This window comes from Pogona vitticeps, chromosome 1, assembly GCF_051106095.1.
Source record: "Pogona vitticeps strain Pit_001003342236 chromosome 1, PviZW2.1, whole genome shotgun sequence".
Classification (NCBI taxonomy): domain Eukaryota; kingdom Metazoa; phylum Chordata; class Lepidosauria; order Squamata; family Agamidae; genus Pogona; species Pogona vitticeps.
The window spans coordinates 65,361,926-65,379,828 of NC_135783.1; the positions used below are offsets into that span (position 1 = coordinate 65,361,926).

Genomic DNA, 17,903 nt, shown 5'->3' on the forward strand with positions numbered 1-17,903 from the left:
CCCCCCCTGGTGATTTTGACTTAAGTAGATCCACTTCATTTAAATGTATCGTGGTACTATAGAACTTTAAGTGGCAGACAGGAAGACAGGATTTAAATTCTGCCTTCTTCCACATGAAACCCACATGTAATAAGATCTTCAGGGCTCTTGTCTGGGTGTTCGAAAAAGGATCGGAAGCAAGAATGGAAGCACGCAACAGAAAGACTGTTCAGATCATTATGGCCCCAGTGAGTTTTAACAAAACTGTCAAAGGAAAATAGTTGTGCTTCTTAGTAAAGCCAGTCAGGGTGTGTTTTCTTCTGCAGAACATCTAAGCAGACCTGAAACACATAGGTTGGTACCTGTATCCACTTGTGCAAACATATGTTAGTCAGTCCAGCTCTTGCTTTCTACAAAAGTAGGAGACTACGGTTGAAAACTGTCACTCTGTGGAATGTCATTCTAAGTCCTAACTGTCTTTTACGTGCTTGTTTCTTACATGCATTTAATGGTATTTACAATATTGGCTTCTAAGTATTGACCTTAATAAAGGCTGCTTTTTTTGTTTGTTAATCTGTTTTTAGTTGTTTTAGCATTTATGCTTCATGGAGATATGTCTGTGGTAGTGGTTGTCACCTGCTTGATTCCTTGCAATAAAATGAGATATACACAAATAAAATATCAGAAATAAATAAATAAATAAATAGGACTACAGTGGTGCCTCGCAAGATGAATTGAATTCATTCCGCGGCTAATGTTGTCTTGCGAAAAAACTGTCTTGTGAAATGCATTTTCCCATATGAATGCATTGAAATCTAATTAATGCGTTCCTATGGGGGGGAGTCAGAACAGTCAAATTTGGTTTACAAAGGGTTTATTAAGTGCTCTTTAAAGCCATACATATTGTGCAGATGATTTAAAAAATTTCAGTCAAAAAACTTTAACTTTTTAAACATCATAGAAAAACATTTTAAAAATCAGCAAACATGAGGCAGAAACAAAAAACAGAAAACATTCTTCTTGCGAAGCACAGCCATAGGAACATTTGTCTTGCGAGTCATCAACCTCATTGCCAAATCCATTTGTCTTGCGAGTTTTTTGTCCTGCGAGGCACCACTGTATTTTTATATATCTTGAATATTATTATTGGAAAATATCATTGCTGTGATAACTGATGCCAGCTCTGTTAATGCTTCTGATAATCAAATAACAAACATGTTTAAACAGCATGATACATTTTGAGTTGTTATATTCTAGGGATCGGGTGATTGGGTTGATGATGACAGCTTGTGACTTGTGTTCTGTGACAAAATTGTGGCATGTTACCAGACTGACAGCCAGTGATATATATGCAGAGTTTTGGGCTGAGGTATGTAAATTATATTATTCATTTATTTATGTTTAATAACAGACTAATATGGATAGCTTGGGGAAATAGTTACTTACTTTTCATTTGCATATAAAATTTTAAACTGAGCTCATCTATTCAGTTTGAAAATATTAAACAATAGATTTCCATGTACACAGCTATTATATTACTAGTTCTCACAAAATGTGAACCTTTGATGTTTCTGATTAAAGATGGTGACTCACATGAAGGAGTGCTTGCCTCTGTAGAAAATGTCCCTGCACGTTCAGATACAGTTGTCTCGTGAATGAAAAACTAATAACTTTCTCCCTGACATTTAGACTTTTTGGAAGTGGAAGGAGTTTCTTGAAGACAGAATTCATATACCTGAAATCCTGCTCGCAAATCAAAAATGCTTCCTCATTTCCAGTTTTTGATACTGAAGTTTAATACTGGAGTATAATTGGAATTTGTTTCTATTTTATTTTGTGTCCTGAAACTGAAGTATTCGGTGTTAAATTGAAATTTGTAATTTTATGATTTTATATATTTTTATACTGTTTTGTTTTATTTTGTAAGCCGCCCCGAGTAGACATGGTCTAGAGGGGCGGGGTAAAAATCAAATAAATAAATAAATAAATAAATAAATAAATAAATAAATAAATAAATAAATAAATAAATAAATAAATAAATAAATAAATAAATAAATAAATAAATAAATAAATAAATAAATAAATAAATTATGCCAGCTTTGAACTCATCCTGCTTGTTTTCATTCAAATTTACTTGTAGAAAGTGCTATTTCATTCATTGCTAATCTGGATGAAACATTTCTTCCTTTTAAAAAAGCAATAAAATATCTCTGTGGTTTTCAGAAAATTACAAGAAAAAAACATGAATCAGAATTAGGTGATCAGCAACAAAAGCAGGACTCCATTTGAATCAGAAGTATCTATGTGTGAGGTTCATGGAAAAAATAAAGAAAGCAATAGAGGGAAAGATATCAGGGAGAAACAAAATAAAAATAAAAAAAGAAGACAAAAACATTGTGGCATCTTAAAGACTAAGTGCTAACGGCTATACTTTAATGTATTTGCGAAGGCTTTCACGGCGGGGATCTAATGGTTGTTGTGGGTTTTTCGGGCTCTTTGGACGTGTTCTGAAGGTTGTTCTTCCTAATGTTTCGCCAGTCTCTGTGGCCGGCATCTTCAGAGGACAGCACTCTGTACTCTGGTGTAGTTTGCTTGGGAATGGAGTATTTATGGCTGTGAGATGGGCTTTTCTCCTATTCAGGAGATGGGTGATTAGTGTGTCTTGTTGTGAGTGTATTGTTGTGATAAGGAGGAGAGATTATCTGTCACTAGGATTGATGGGTGTCATTAGCTGGTCTTTTGTGTGTAGTGATCCCCGGGCCTTGCAGCTGGGTAGAGATTGTAGACCTTTTGCACGCTGTATTTTTCAGAGCTGGAATCCAAGTTTTGTTGAGTTTCAAACTTTCCTCTTTTTTGTTTAAATATCCCATTAGTATCTGTACTTTAGCAATTTAAATTAGAATATGCATCAGACAAAAACCTTTAAGGGCTCTGCATTGGAGGCTTATTACTTCAGAAAAATGCAGATAAACAGAAACCAGTAGATATATATGCAAATATGCATGGTACTGGAGTTGTTAAATAAAAGTGTCTTGCAGAAATAGAATTACCTAGTAAAACAAATGAGGTTTGGATTGGCAACAGATGGGGAGGTAACAGAAAATCCACCATCACCAGATATAATGGTGGCTGTTGGCTAGTTTGGTTTATAGAGAGGTTGAACACATTCATGGAGGTTAGGTCCGTATCAATATGTAGTAGCCATGATTGCTAAATGGAACCTTCAAGTTCAGAAGAAGAAAGTTTTTGCATGGTTAAGCTCTTCATGGTCTTTGTGAACCAACACATGTAGATTCCTTTCACGCATGCACGGACAACTTCAGAACCTTCTAGAGCTTAAGGAAAGCTTTAAGATACACTATTTACAGTACAAATGTTCCCCACCTCACTTCCCTTTTTACCATTGCTCAGGTAACAGCTTGTGAGCTTATCTAGAACCTTTTCTGCTCATGTAAAGTTTGTATATAGTTAATCCTTTCCATTTACATTCTCCATTCATCCCTTTCTTTCCCTGTAATACTTCACCCAAAAATATACCTTCATTCTTTCCCCATTCATTGTTTCTTCATTGAGGCCTTCCTGCCTTTTATGACCCCAACAGGCCCTTTTAAGTGTGCTTCCTGGACCAACCATAATGTCTACTTGAGGGACACCAAACACAGACTTACCTGTTGTGTTAGAAGGTTACAAAAATAATGATCAAAATCCATCAACCCTGCTTAAAGTTCTGCCTTCTTATATGTCCAGATCCCATCAGTTCCAAAAGTCTGCCACATTTTTGTGAGTTCCCAAGGTCTGGAGAAGGCTGAAAGAGATGCATCTAAATGGATAGTCAGTATTATCACCTTATGTTACCAGCTAACAAAGAAGCCTGTGCCCAGTTCTTTAAAAGGGCATTCCACTAGAGCAGTTGCTGCATCCACAGCTCTTCAGAAACGTTTTCAACTGACAGACATTTATAAAGCAGCCACTTGGTCACAGCCTTCAGTGTTCATTAAAAATTATAGATTGAAGCTTGACATTGCATTCTGCACAGCAGTGATCTCTTTGGTCTTGGCACGACATCCCACCCACTGTTTAGTGAGTTTGTCAGTCACCCATATGTGTCACAGAAGACCACAAAGAAGGAAGGATTGCTTACCTGTAATTGTAGCTCTTCCAGTGGCCTTCTGTGAATTCATACAACCCAGCCATCCTTCTTTCAGTCTGCCACACATCTCCTGTTTTTCTTTATTAGTGGAGGACTGAGGGAACTGGAGGTTAGCTGCAGGTTGGCGAGTATGTATGGTGTAGAGCACTGGTTCTTAACCTTGGGTTACTCAGGAGTTTTGCACTGCAACTCCCAGAAGCCTTCACCACCAACTGTGCTGGCTGGGGTTTCTGGGAGTTGCAGTTCAAAAACATCCGAGTAACAAAGGTTAAGAACCACTGGTGTAGAGCTGTTTTAACACTTTCCTTAGGCTCTAAAACGTTTCAGACTTGTCTGTATAGGTGCCAAAGATATGCATATGTGTGAATTTACAGATGACCACTTAATTAACTTCAGTTACAAGTAAGCAACATGTCCTTCTAAGGCAGTGATTCCCAACCTTGAGTAATCCAGGTGTTTTTGGACTACAACTCCCAGAAACCCTGGCCAGCACAGCTGGTGGTGAAGACTTCTGTGAACTGCTGTCCAAGAACACCTGGGTTACCCACTTTCAGGAACCACTGTTCTAAGTCACTGGTTCTTAACCTTGGGTTACTCAGGAGTTTTGGACTGCAACTCCTAGAAGCCTTCACCACCAGTTGTCCTGACTGGGGTTTCTGGGAGTTGCAGTTCAAAAGCATCCGAGTAACAAAGGTTAAGAACCACTGTTCTAAGTGATAGAGAGGGTCATTGCTTCTGCTCTTTGTTTGAGGGCTTCCCAGAGACATCTGAGTGGTCCTTATAGAATGCAGGGCTCTAGACTACGTGGACCTTAGTTGTAATCAACCAAGGCTCTTCTTTCCTATTGTCAAATCATTCTTTTCAGTACTTTTCTAAATTCAACCCCTACACAGTTTTAATCCTTAATATATTTAATTCTAAATACATATTTCCATATAAATGAGAAACATTTTTGTGGATCACTTATCAAGACTTAACAACTGATTAATTAATTAAATTGTTTTTTGCAGGGTGATGAAATGAAGAAATTGGGTATTCAGCCTATTCCTATGATGGACAGAGACAAGAAAGATGAAGTTCCTCAGGGTCAGGTAAGCCTAAAAATTATTCAAATTTTGAACAGGTATAATATAAATAGAAGGTAGTTGTTCATACCTTTAATTATTGCTGACTTTCTTGTTTCTCTCAGCTGGCCTGTTCTTAATTTAATTTATCTTTTAAAAATAAAAGCTCTTGAATTACAATGCCATTGAAGAAATTAAAAAGCAAAAGTGTGCTGCTTGTATACCAGCCCATAGTGCTTCAAGCACTCTCTGGATGGTTTACAAGTTAATTATGCATGCTACACATTGCTCCCCCCCCCCCCCGCAAGCTGGGTACTCATTTAACAACCTTGGAAGGATAGAAGGCTGAGTCAACCTTGAGCTGGCTACTTGGGATTGAACCCCAGGTCACGAACACAGTTTTGTCTGCAGTACAGCAGTTTAACCACTGCACCACCAGGCTCTAAAGTAAAAAAATCAAGTAAAAATGGCATGGAATCATGACCAAAGTTAATTGTAGTAATGTATATATGCCACTTCATTGATCTCAAAGGGAAGCGAATCACTTTTTGGTTATAGGTTAGATACTGTGAATAGATACCAAGCAGCTATATCAAAAGTTCCCAAAGTTTGCACCGTAGTGCACTGTGGCTTCTGAGATGCTCCACGGTGCAGCTGGGTGCCACCAAACTCAGCTAGCAGTGTGGTGGAGTTTTCTCTCTGTTTCTTCACTAAGCTGGCACTGCTGCTGCTGCTCTTCCAGCTTCAGTTCCAGCTCCTTTGTGCATCTTTGCTTCTTGCAAATCCCGCATTGTTCCTCCTGCTCTACTGTCGCTGCCACCAATCAAGAGAACTGCAAGTTAGAAAACCTGGGAACCCCTGAGCTATATAATGGTGATTAATCCTAAGTTAAGAGGACTACAAGAAGAAACGGCTGTGCTTACATATTTTTAAGTTGAGAATTTGCTCATGGTAGGAATTCTGACCTAATAAAAATGAACACACAACGCTGGGTGATTCAGAAAAAATTGACACCAAAAAAGGAAGACAATTGTTAGTTTACTTAAAAGTTTGTTTCACTTTAGAAGTAAGGATGGTTTTAATTAAATCTGTCTTTCTCTCCCAATGGCCAATCATAAACCAAAGCAAACTAATTTGTAAGATAAAGGGATGAGAAACACTCCTGTTAGGATACCTAGACAGCTTTTGCCCCTAAAGGAAGCACCACTTCTAAATATGAGCTACATATATAATCTAGTTTGACCCTTGATATAAGGAAATTTAAATATTCCTATTCAAATAAAAATGTATGCAAATGTATTGTTAGTTTTCAGGCTAATTTGACAAATTTTGAATGGCTAGCAGAATTTTCAGTTCAGGATTCAGCAGTGGCAAAATTGCAAAGTTTGACTTCTACTCTATGACTTTTCTCATTTTAACAGCAAATTTGTTATGATGTCCATGAATTGTTTATGTTTCTTTTTACCCATATGAATGGTATTAATAGTAACAAATATTTAGAAAGCATTTCGTGATATCAGCTACAGTATATCCCTGCCAAGTACATTTATTTTTGTGCATTTCTGGTTTATTTAATTACTTTTTTGCAGATTTTCATGTCACACTGTTTTTCTCTCCTAGATTGGATTCTACAGTGCTGTAGCTTTGCCATGCTACACTACACTCACACAGATCCTGCCTCCTACAACACCACTACTTCGAGCATGCAGGTGAGTTCTAAGACCTTTCGCAGTATGCCTTTGACATTTAGTATCTTGTCTACTTCTCAGGAAACTTCCTATTTAGAAAACTCTTTGTAAAAGCTGGGTGACAGAGAAAAGACATTATAAGCATGCACTTTTTTTTAAGATTGGAGGATAAACTCTGTTCTAATACTAATTACAGTCATCACCTCACTTTTAGTTCCATGTAACCTTAATTGCAAATGAAGGAGCTTTCTTTTGTACAAGAATCTACAAATAGCAGATTTCCTTTAACAAATACTTCTCTAGACATATGCAATAAATCAAAACCCAGTAAGTAATAAAAAGCCTCAAATTTATCCCATACTGTTTACATACAGGAAGAGAAAGGAGGCTTTTTTTTAGCACTAATGATGGTATAGTCACCTCCTTCGGCAAAAATACATTCTTGCACTGGCAGGAAAATTTCAATTTCTTAATGGGACCCAAAATTCTTAGCATTAATTAATTTGAACTGCTTAACAAAGGGGTATTTCACTAAAATTGATACAAGAGATTTAGGAAAAATCCCTGTTGCAAAATGTGTTCAGATCTGGACATATCTTATACTCTTTTCTTTGTCTAATTCTGTTCTTATTCATATTTATTTATTTATTCAATTTATATCCCGCCCATCTGGTATATTCTACCACTCTGTGCGGCTTTTAAAGCCTGCACACTAGTTGTAAACATTTCAGCAAAGATCCTTCTGCTTAAAAGGAACACAAAGATGACAAGACCACATGATGGAATATAGCAAAACTTTAGAGCATAGAGTTAGTGTGGCAGAGCTAGGATAATGTTATCATACAGTGGAATGTCTTTCACTGCATTCATACAATATTCTCCTAAGCTGGCATGTGTATATACACTTTGTTGCAGAGGAGATGGGGGCTATAAGCTGTTAAAAACACAGTGCAGAAAGTCCTGTCTAACAATTACAACTTGAGTGCATGTAAAATTAGTACTGTGACTTTTCATGAAATAATGATGATATCGAAAACAAGCTGATATTGAAAAACTAAATAATATGCATGTAGGTTGAGATCCAGCAGTGCTTTCTGGCACATGTAAAGCTAATTATATTATTAGCTGCAGTGCTTTTTCAGAAATTAAACATTTTAGATTCCCCACCGCCACCTGAAAGGTCCCGAGGCTCTCTTAGGATCCCTTTCATTATGGGTAGCTATTAGGGGCCATGAGATGGGGAAAGGAGTCTTTAATTTCCAAAAATTGCAGCAGAGGTTTACACAAATGAAAGACCACCTCTGCCTTATGGCAAGAGGGATGTCAAGGGATCTTTGGGACTTACAAAGGGGAATCAGAAAATTTCATTTTCCGAAAAGTCACTGTGGTTTAAGATGCCATCAGCTTTACACGGCATAAATTATGCTGCTGGATTTCAGCTACTGTGATTCAGAGTGGAGAAACTAGAATTAAACTTGATGAGTAGTAGCGGTTTCATTGTTAATGTCTTCCTATGAAGTTCCAAATAATTAAGAGATGAGTTAACATAAATGTGACAGACCAGTGCCTGTTGATTTTCATAGAGAAGTACCCATTCCTGTAAGTTTCATTTTGAAAATGGAATCATGTTCTGCATTGGCTCTTTCTGTCTCTCCAGGGAAAATCTCAAGCAATGGGAAAAAGTGATACGAGGAGAAGAAGCTTATGGATGGATACCAAACCAATCCAATAGCACTGAGTCCGATTCACTTCCTGTGAAGATTGATGACTGATAGACATTTAAACAACAGTTTAAGACCCTACCCTCCCCTTTTAGGCTTTTAAGCATAAACATTCAGAATGCTAACTCGGATGACCTTGTGCTGATTTCTTCAGTGATACAGCGTGAACAGAGAGACTGAATGACAATTCAGCTACTTCAGAATCATCTGCCAGAGAAAATATTTGGCTTGTAAATATGAACAACTTGCTTCTTTTTCCTTATGGGTTAACTTGCTGAGGCCTTAATTTAAAAATCATTGAGGAGGGAGGGCAAAACTTAACAGTTGCTTTTAACTTGTGTCTTTCAATGGTACTTTTACTACTCTATACTACAGTGGCTTTGATACCAGTTTCATTTTGAGAGTTCTTGGCTATAAATAGCAGACTACCACATTGTTGTGAATATTTCTGTTTGATTTTTGTTTGAACTCCAGCAGAAATTATCTGGGGCTTAAACTATATTCGAGTTTACAGTACTTGAATCTAACTTGCTGCAAACAGGGGGAAATTAACTTCCAAATACAGTGCTCCAAACATTATTTTATTAGCATCATAGGGCAACAACTCTATTGCACACATGTAAGACATTTGAAAGTGTATCTTGTCTGTTTTTATAATTAATTTCATAAGCTAGAGAATGTGTCCGTTTCTACACTGGAAATAGAATGCTTATACCTCTAGTAAGGAGACATGTAGACCTTCCAGTTAATGTTAGTAAGAGTAATGGGCTGAATTTTAAATGTGTTTGCAGAGATCTGCCAGTTATACAAAAGTATCAATTTATATTTTAGCAAACATTAGAGAGACAGGCCTCTAAATCCTGGTTGGCTCACAAAAGATAGGGCTTTCCAAACATATTCATATTCAACAGAACATAATGGTATCCTCATAAAAAAATGAAATAGATGTTCTGACCAGCTTTTGTGTTGTTTAATAGTACTGCATGTGTTTTGCTTAGGTTATTCAATTGAACATGCAACCAATTTGGAACTTTCTAAAAAATGTCGATGCTTATTCTTTAAAGTAGATTGGCTGCTGAACAAAAGAGCTGATCTGGAAAGCATTGCACTTAAATACTGTGAATGAAGGTCTGGGATGACTTGGGCCCCAATTCTGTAAACAATTACATTGTATGAATACATGGGTATACCTCTTTGCAGAACTGAGTTTTAAACCTAGTGCAAGCATTTTAAACTTAAAATAGGATTTATAAATAAGCCATTGAGTTTAATCCTAGTACAACTGACCTCAACGTGAGTTCTGCTATTGACTTGAATTAATATCTTTTTCTTTGCCCTTTCTCTTTTGCTTTTTCCAAATTTGCCAAATGTATAGAGTCTATGAGCACTAGGGAAGTGAGACTGTATGTGCCACTTTGGCCCGGCTGTTGTCAGGTGCAGCTGGGGTTGTGGCCAGGATGGTGATCTGCTGCACTCATAAATACTGATCATTTAAAAGATTATGTCTGGAAAGCATCTGGAAGTGCTACTAAAGCTTCTTTTTTTGTTACTTAGACATACATTCAAGAGTAAGAAATCGCATTAAACATCATTGTGAGAATATATGCAGATTCATACAGTATCTGTCAGATGATCTCGGAGCTCTAAAAATTACTGGCATATCAAGGTTGCTTTTTCTGCCCAAACTAATTTTAAAAGTAACTGCTTGATATTGCTTCAAAACATTGCACACGAGCACTGTGCTTCAGTTTGTTGAAGGAATATTAGATTCAGTCTATATTTTGTGCAGTGTAAAAAAACCTTTTTTTAAAATAAGCTCATATATGTGGATCCTATGATGAATGTGGGGGAAAAGAACTGTGTCAGAATTTCATTTTTAGCTAATTAAGGTTTTAGCTGACTTCTTCATTCTTGTTCAGTATAATATACATGCTACACTGTTAGTATGTTGCTCATAACATAGTATTTGCTCACATATCTACCCTATTCTTTTTTTAAAGTTATTTTACTAACTTAACCTTTAAAGAATGTTGATAATTGAGCACATATTGTTATTGTTCAGAATCCTGCTGGTGTTCACGTAAGGTTTGGGTAACACACCATGGCCAATTAATAAAATCCTGGATTGGGTCTTGGTCCCATGACTAGGATTGTGGCCACCGATTTGTACATGGTGTCCAGTGAGAAATACATTTGCAAAAATGTACTTGTGCATTTGCCATAAACACAATTTGTAGGTTTCTGTTTTTGCTCTGGCAGGTTCTAGTGCTTTGAAGTGATCTGATTGTTTTCTTTTACCCTAATTCTATTGATTTTCTGTCTTCACAATTTAATGGAGACAAAAAAAATGCCCATATAAGATTCCCCAAGCCATATATGGGCATTGTTACCATGCAAACCCAAGTGAATATTAAGCAAAAGTATGCTCTGACTTGGTTTATCTGAATAAATGCCAATATATATGCACTTCTCATTGGCCAAAATCCTGTTGACTAGCATAGTAAATTGCACTTAAGTAGGGCGTTTGAATCAATGAGAATTTGGTGAGTCAACTCCTTTACAAGTATCATTTATTCACAATGGCCTCCTCTAACTGTAATGTAGTTTAGCCTAATAAGCCACGGTTAACAGGAGGCTCATTTGAATCAACAGAATTTCAATAGGAGTTGATTGACCAAACCCCTATTGACTCAGTCAACCTACTCTAGTATGCTAAGCAACAGGATTTTGGTAACTGATCCATAACATTTATATGCAAATTGTTTATGCATCTAGAAAAAGTCAGAGCTGTTTGACGTACAAGAAACCATTCCAGATAGGTGATAAAAAAAGGATTGTTAAATCACATTATAATGGCAATAGAACTGTATGGCAATCCACACAACGTATCCCATGGATCTTCATATATTTGACTGTGGTGTGCTCAGACTGACTGTTGTATGTGGGCTCTACACACAGTCACTCTAAAAGTGAGGGTGACACTTCATCAGGAACGCCATCACTTGATTGTACTGTCATAAAAATGGGCTGTATCAGGAGGTTGGACTTGATGGCCTTATTGGCCCTTCCAGGTCCATGATGATTCTATGATTCAAACTGTACTGATGGCATGCATTTCTAAGTCACATCAGACTGTTTCCATATGATCTGCAAATGTGTTCCATGTTTGATTGACACTGGCAGTGTGTATAAGCAGTGAGCTGAGTCATGATCTAGATCAGTGGTTCTTAACCTTTGTTACTCAGGTGTTTTTGAACTGCAACTCCCAGAAACCCCAGCCAGCAGAGCTGATGGTTAAGGCTTCTGGGAGCTGCAGTCCAAAAACATCTGAGTAACAAAGGTTAAGAACCAGGGATCTAGATATCTGTTTTCCTTTTCTCCCCCCAATCCTTCTTACCAGAGTTCAAATGTATTTCCTGTTATAATATAAAAATGACCTCAGAGGTAAGGTGGGTGACAGCAATTGAATGGCCTTGAATTATTAGTAATAGCTACATTTACCTGTTTCTATCAAGTACATTCATATCTTTATCTGGATTATAAACAGGACTGATTGGGGTTACAAGGCACTATCCAAATCTAACCTACTGCAAGTAGATGGTTGTACAAGATGATTGTAATAGTTTATTGAAACCGGAGAAGCTGCAAGTCACAAATAGTACAAATTGTTTACTGTTTAGACTCAGAGCTTAAGCCCAGCCCAAAGTCATATAAACTTTTGTCTACCCAAATGACAAGGGATGCATAGACGTTTTGTAAGCACATTCAGTTGAATATGCTTACAGCAGTTCCATGATCAGCAGCCCTTCCGTATTAAGGGATGTAGGGGATGGATCTTACTTATGTTCCCACATCACCACGCCACACTGTCAAATTGAATAGGAATTTCATTTCTCTTGAAACTCCTCAGAACTCTTTGTAAGTACAATAGTGAAATGACAAAAAAAGCAGCTGTTGGCATAAGTATGTGTGTGCAGACGTCATTTAGGAACATGTTACATTTAGGTGTCTCTTAAAATGGCAACATAAGAAAGAAGACATATATATTTTTGTCATACTTTTGTAACGTAGCTACTTTTGTAAAAACAACAAACCTTGACATTGGGATACAAACATTGTTTCTTCAAATTTTAAAATGTTTGGAACAATCACACATACTGTTGGTCTTTATCTCCAGTAACAACAAAGGGAATATTTGTTGGAAGTCTTGTTTGAACACTTGTTTTATTGAAAGGGGATGGTGGGTAGCATAAATCCACTTAATATTTGGGTCTGGGTTTTGAAACACAGATTGTGAGTGGCGATCCAGGTCACATACTTCCTTGGCTGATTTGTGCATTGTGGGTAATAGCAGTGACCACTTGATCTGTGGAGTACCCATGTGGTGATGCAGGCTCTCTGTGTGGCTCAGCTATTCATTTGTAATGACAGGACAGAGCAGAAGATCTGAGAAGGCCTGCTCCTGATTTCATCATGAGTGGTGTCCTAGATGACAAGTGGGTGTTTGATCACTTATTTTTCTGCTGATGTATCTTGACATGTTGCCTGATCAGTGAATAAGATTAATGATTTTGATCACGATACCTTTATACTGAAATATAATGCATACTGATACATCAGACATTTTGATGGGTAATATGTGCAGTGTCCTAAATAAGAACATACGTGTGTGCATGCATAGATGCATGCATACATACATGTTTGTCCGTGTATGAAATATTTTAAGGGGCATCAATATGCTACTGCAGTTCTGTAAGGTGTACAGTTCAAAAGCAATGGCAGTTAGAGATACTACAGTTTGTAAATAAGGGAACACATTCTAAAAGATACAAATCATGTGACACAAGGCATACAGTGTGGCACTCAATGGCACAAGTGTATACTTCACTTGTATCAACGTCTGTATTTCCCAGGGAGCATTGACATGTCTGATTCACTTGCTTAGGCAGTACTAAAATACATAGAAAATGTTTACCATTTCTTTTTTTAAAAAAAATATATGGCCAGCCCGTAATTGTTCATATAGCTTTGACCTTATTACAAAAATTTGTAACACTTTGGTGCCGCCCTCTTGTTGTGCAACTTTTAAGGTGGTTGCATTAGCTGTGAGGAAGAGAGGTCACTCCATAGTAGGTATGAAGAATTTCAAATCATAGTTCTTATGGTCCAAACTGACACACATCACCATAATTTTATTTTAAATATTTTGCTTGCTGACCAAAAACTGTGCTCAATTGTAATATGTGTGTATACTCTTGTTATACACTCAGAACATAAGTAATTTAATTTGTTTGTCAGTTTGATCTGTGTATATCCAGATTCTGGCAAGTTATTCTGAAAGGAAATGATGTTGAGAAAACTCTTCGTAAAAAGAAATATGCAAGTGCAATAATTTAAAGAGGTCTTAATTCTGCATTTATAAATATTGTACACGGTATGTAATTTTTTCATGTATCATTTGCAGTCTTTGTACTTTAAAAACAACCCTAACCTTTACTATTATGTTTGTAAAATAGAACATATAATCATTTATTATGGTCTAGGTATCTTGTAAATAAATTTGCAAAATGAAACAGCCAGAACTTATGCATATTTGCGGGTCCTCTTGTGAAACCTATTCCTGCTTTAACAGCTGACTGTAGCGCAGCAAAGCATCTTCTGTGGATATGTAATTATACATATAAATATATGTATGATACATGAAATATTTAGAGCTATTCATAATTTTAATTGAATTATACATACACGCACACACACACACACACATGTGAATATTACAGAATACAGAGTTTTTTAAAATATATATATATTGTGTGTTTATTTCTGGTACTATTTCTGTGTGTGCATCTCTGGTTGTGTGTGTGTGTGTGTGTGTGTGTGTGTGTGTGTGTGTGTGTGTGTGTGTGTGTGTGTGTGTGTGTGTGTGTGTGTGTGTGTGTGTGTGTGTGTGTGTGTGTGTGTGTGTGTGTGTGTGTGTGTGCATATCCATATCCGTAAGCAAGAAGGAGCTTCAGAAATAGTTTGATGGTTGAACCCCACCGGCCCTCACCTAGTCCCTCTTCCATTCCCAAATCCATGGAGTCAACATGGGGTTTTGGAGCAACAACAGGATTTATTAAAATTTGGGCTGGGGAATCAATACTCAACAAACCAACTAACAGCCCATCTTCAGGGCTAGTTGACACCACTAGTTCCAGGCCAGTCTCATTTCTTCCACTGTTCTAATTTCACTGGGGGATTAGAGTCCACTTTGAACCTCAATGGTGGCCGTCACAGTCCTCTGAAGATTAAGGCTGACAAAAGCCATGTGACATATCTGCCGCTCTGCCAGTGAATGATAGGAACACTCTGGTTGCTGCTATTCCTCCTAGAGATGGCACAGCTGAACTTTCTAGCACTGTCACCTCTGGTGCTTTTGCTGGGTCTGTCAACTCTCCATTGGTTTCCTAAGAGGTTTGAAGACTTTGTCTTTGACATCTCTCTCCCCAATCAGGTAGAGGAGGAGGATATTGATTTTTTGCTCCCTTGCCTTCAGTTCAGCCAGGTCCCCAGTCCAAAGTTCCTTCACAACATAATCCCACTCCCCAGGGGGCCCTGATTGCACTCTATTGACCTCAGCCTGTAAGGCCTCTCCTAACTCTTTGACATCTTCCCATGTCCCTTCCTCCTCCACCACCAGGTGTGCTGTCTCTCCTTCATCTGTCTCTGGCTCCCACCTCTTCCAGAGCCTCTTTTATAGAGTCCAGCCCCCAACTCTCTTCTTCCCTTTTCCACTATTTAGCTGGGAGAGGGCCAGGGATGGTCTCAAGATATTGGCAGAAAATACCCCTGTCTAGGTTGTGCTGTTTTGAGGAAGAAGTGCAAATTCTGGAGCTCCCTCAATTGTCTCCTTTGGCCATGCCTCAGTTTGTTGCACTGTGCTTAACTCTGGGCCCATTTTGCCCCCCAGCAGGGCAAGTACAACAATGCCTGGAGCCAAGGCTAGATGTGCCACTGAAGGTGTTTCCACCAACCTCACAGATGCTGTGCAAGGTAGGCACATAGAATAGAAATTCCCGAGAGGGTTTTTTTTTCTAATTCAGGTGAGCTGTTACATTATAAGCGACAGAAATGCATTTTATTGCAGTTTCTAGAATTAGTTTTATTTCTTTTCATTGTTGGTCATAGAAAATTTGCTTAAATAAAAATTAAAAATATTATAAAATACTTTAATCCATTTTATTGTATTAAACTAGCCTTAATGAACATCCTTTTTTCTATGTGTGTACCACATCTTCTGAGATTGCATTAACTATTGTACAGATGGAATTTACTTGCACAATACGTTTCCCATCCTCTTTTCCCCTCAAAATCCCCAATATGTTCCAGAAGGTCTCCCAGCTTCCAGAGTACATAGTGGTGGAATGAAAAGAGGGTTTGCTGTTTAATCAATGGACACACAACTGAATTACATTCTTACGCTCAGCACAAGTATCTTTTTCTTCTCTCCTTATTTGTGTACCATCCATATGTTTCAACTATATACCTCTTTAAACAATAGAAAGCTGCCTTACTTGGAACACTGAGCCATCTAGATCTGCCTCCTATATAATGACAGCAGGTCTCCGAATTTTAGAGAAACAGCCATGGCAACACTGATTCGTTTCACAAGAAATGAACAAGAACCCCATGCATGTCCTGTGCTACTTGTATGGTCCTTCCTTTCAGCTTCTCCATTTCTGTCATAGCTACTTTCACCTGTGTTCTCTCATTCTGAACAATTTGGGCAGAAAAAGAACACAAGTATTCTCCCTTCAGAATATTTGTCAGAGATCAGCCATGTAGGCTGGCTAGCTAGCTCTAACGATTTGGAAAAACTGGTACTTACTCCACTACTTATCTGGGCAGAAAAAGAATAATTCAGATACAATGGTTGAAGGATTTTACTATCTCTTCTTCCACTGCTTGGGCAAATGTTTGAGATCACCACTTTAAATGCATTTTGTTTGTACCACATAACATGCTTATACAGCTCCTTTCTTGTAAGGGTACTGTTATGACCTGCTTTAGAAAAAAAGATGAAGTTAACACTGTGCTATCCATCCATCTCTCTCCCCCCCCCCACCATTTACCAAGAGTTTTATTTCTCCATGATAGGGCTTCCATGTTCCTGCCTGATTCTCAGTGCCTTTCTTCGGGTATAGTTTAAGCTTACTGCAGCACTGTAGAGTGCTATATTTGTGATTTCTTGTGAAAATCACATTCTAGACGCCTGTGACTGCTTGCACTTTCCGATCTGAAAAGGTGCTGTGGAAAGAGTTAATTTATGATACTGCCCCCACCACCAGAGTTTTAATTTAAAAAATGGGAAGCTTGGGGCAGGGCAGACTGCTTGCCAGCATGGGGATAATTACAAAATGAAGTACAAATCACCTCTCAGCCACCTCATAAGTAGAGTATGGGCAAGAATTCTGAACTCCACTCATGAGAATATCTCTGAAATTTCTTCTCCATAGAAATTATCTTTGAAGGGAATTTCCATTCTATCAAATTTATCTGAGAATGGTTGGAATTCCTACGGGAGAAATTTTTATCACAGCACTGTTTGGGACACTGGCTCCTATTAAAAGAATGCAATTGTAGAGAAAGGCTGCCTTGAGAGCAAATGAGACTGAAGGACAGCAAGTTGCAGGAGATAGAACCATAGGCAGTTTGTGAATGGAGATTCCTCCATCCCCATTACATTAGAAAGTGATGTCTCTCTTCTCAGTCCACAAGCCATCCTTGAAAACAACACAAAGAGAGTGGGAGCGGCCTCCAGAGGAGCTAAGACCCCAGAGCACCAACATGCAAGGCTGAAGAAGCAGAGGAATCCAAAATGACTAAGTGCAACAGTTTGAACCCCTAAGACTTGTAAGACAGGAAGCAAACGCATTAGCAATAGCTAGAGCTAGGAACCACCTACAGGGGAACTACGAAAGCTACATTCTCCTATAGTCTGACCTACAATTCTGATTCTGATCCACTGACTGCCATTGTATCCCGCGTGGAGGATCCATGTGTGAAATGCTGTGTCCTCTACTATGTGCATTTATACATGTTCATTTTTAATGCATTCTTGTGACATGAGCATGTCAGGGCATGACTAAGGGGAAACTACAGGAAGATTTACACCAACAAGGGAGACTGCCTCATGGCAATAGTAGATGGAACAGGAGACACTCACAGACACCCTATAAAGCATTCCTGGCCAAGTTTGATGAGTAACTTTTGGAGCACTCAATTTTGGTTGCCAGTCACAAGCAGTTGTCCTGACTTTCTC

At 38.0% G+C, this 17,903-nt stretch overlaps 1 protein-coding gene across 6 annotated transcripts in view; it reads left to right on the forward strand.

Annotated features, from left to right (window-relative positions):
- The window catches only part of PDE10A (phosphodiesterase 10A), a 332,447-nt gene extending 318,042 nt beyond the window's left edge, over positions 1-14,405 (forward strand). For all 6 annotated transcript variants that reach the window (XM_078383193.1, XM_078383194.1, XM_020808648.3 and 3 more), the window contains 4 exons: positions 1,237-1,348; positions 5,140-5,220; positions 6,814-6,902; positions 8,539-14,405. In XM_078383193.1, coding sequence (XP_078239319.1) covers positions 1,237-1,348; positions 5,140-5,220; positions 6,814-6,902; positions 8,539-8,653 — 397 coding nt within the window. In that variant the 3' untranslated portion in view covers positions 8,654-14,405. The remainder of the gene's footprint in view (positions 1-1,236; positions 1,349-5,139; positions 5,221-6,813; positions 6,903-8,538) is intronic.
- The last annotated feature ends 3,498 nt before the right edge of the window (positions 14,406-17,903 follow it).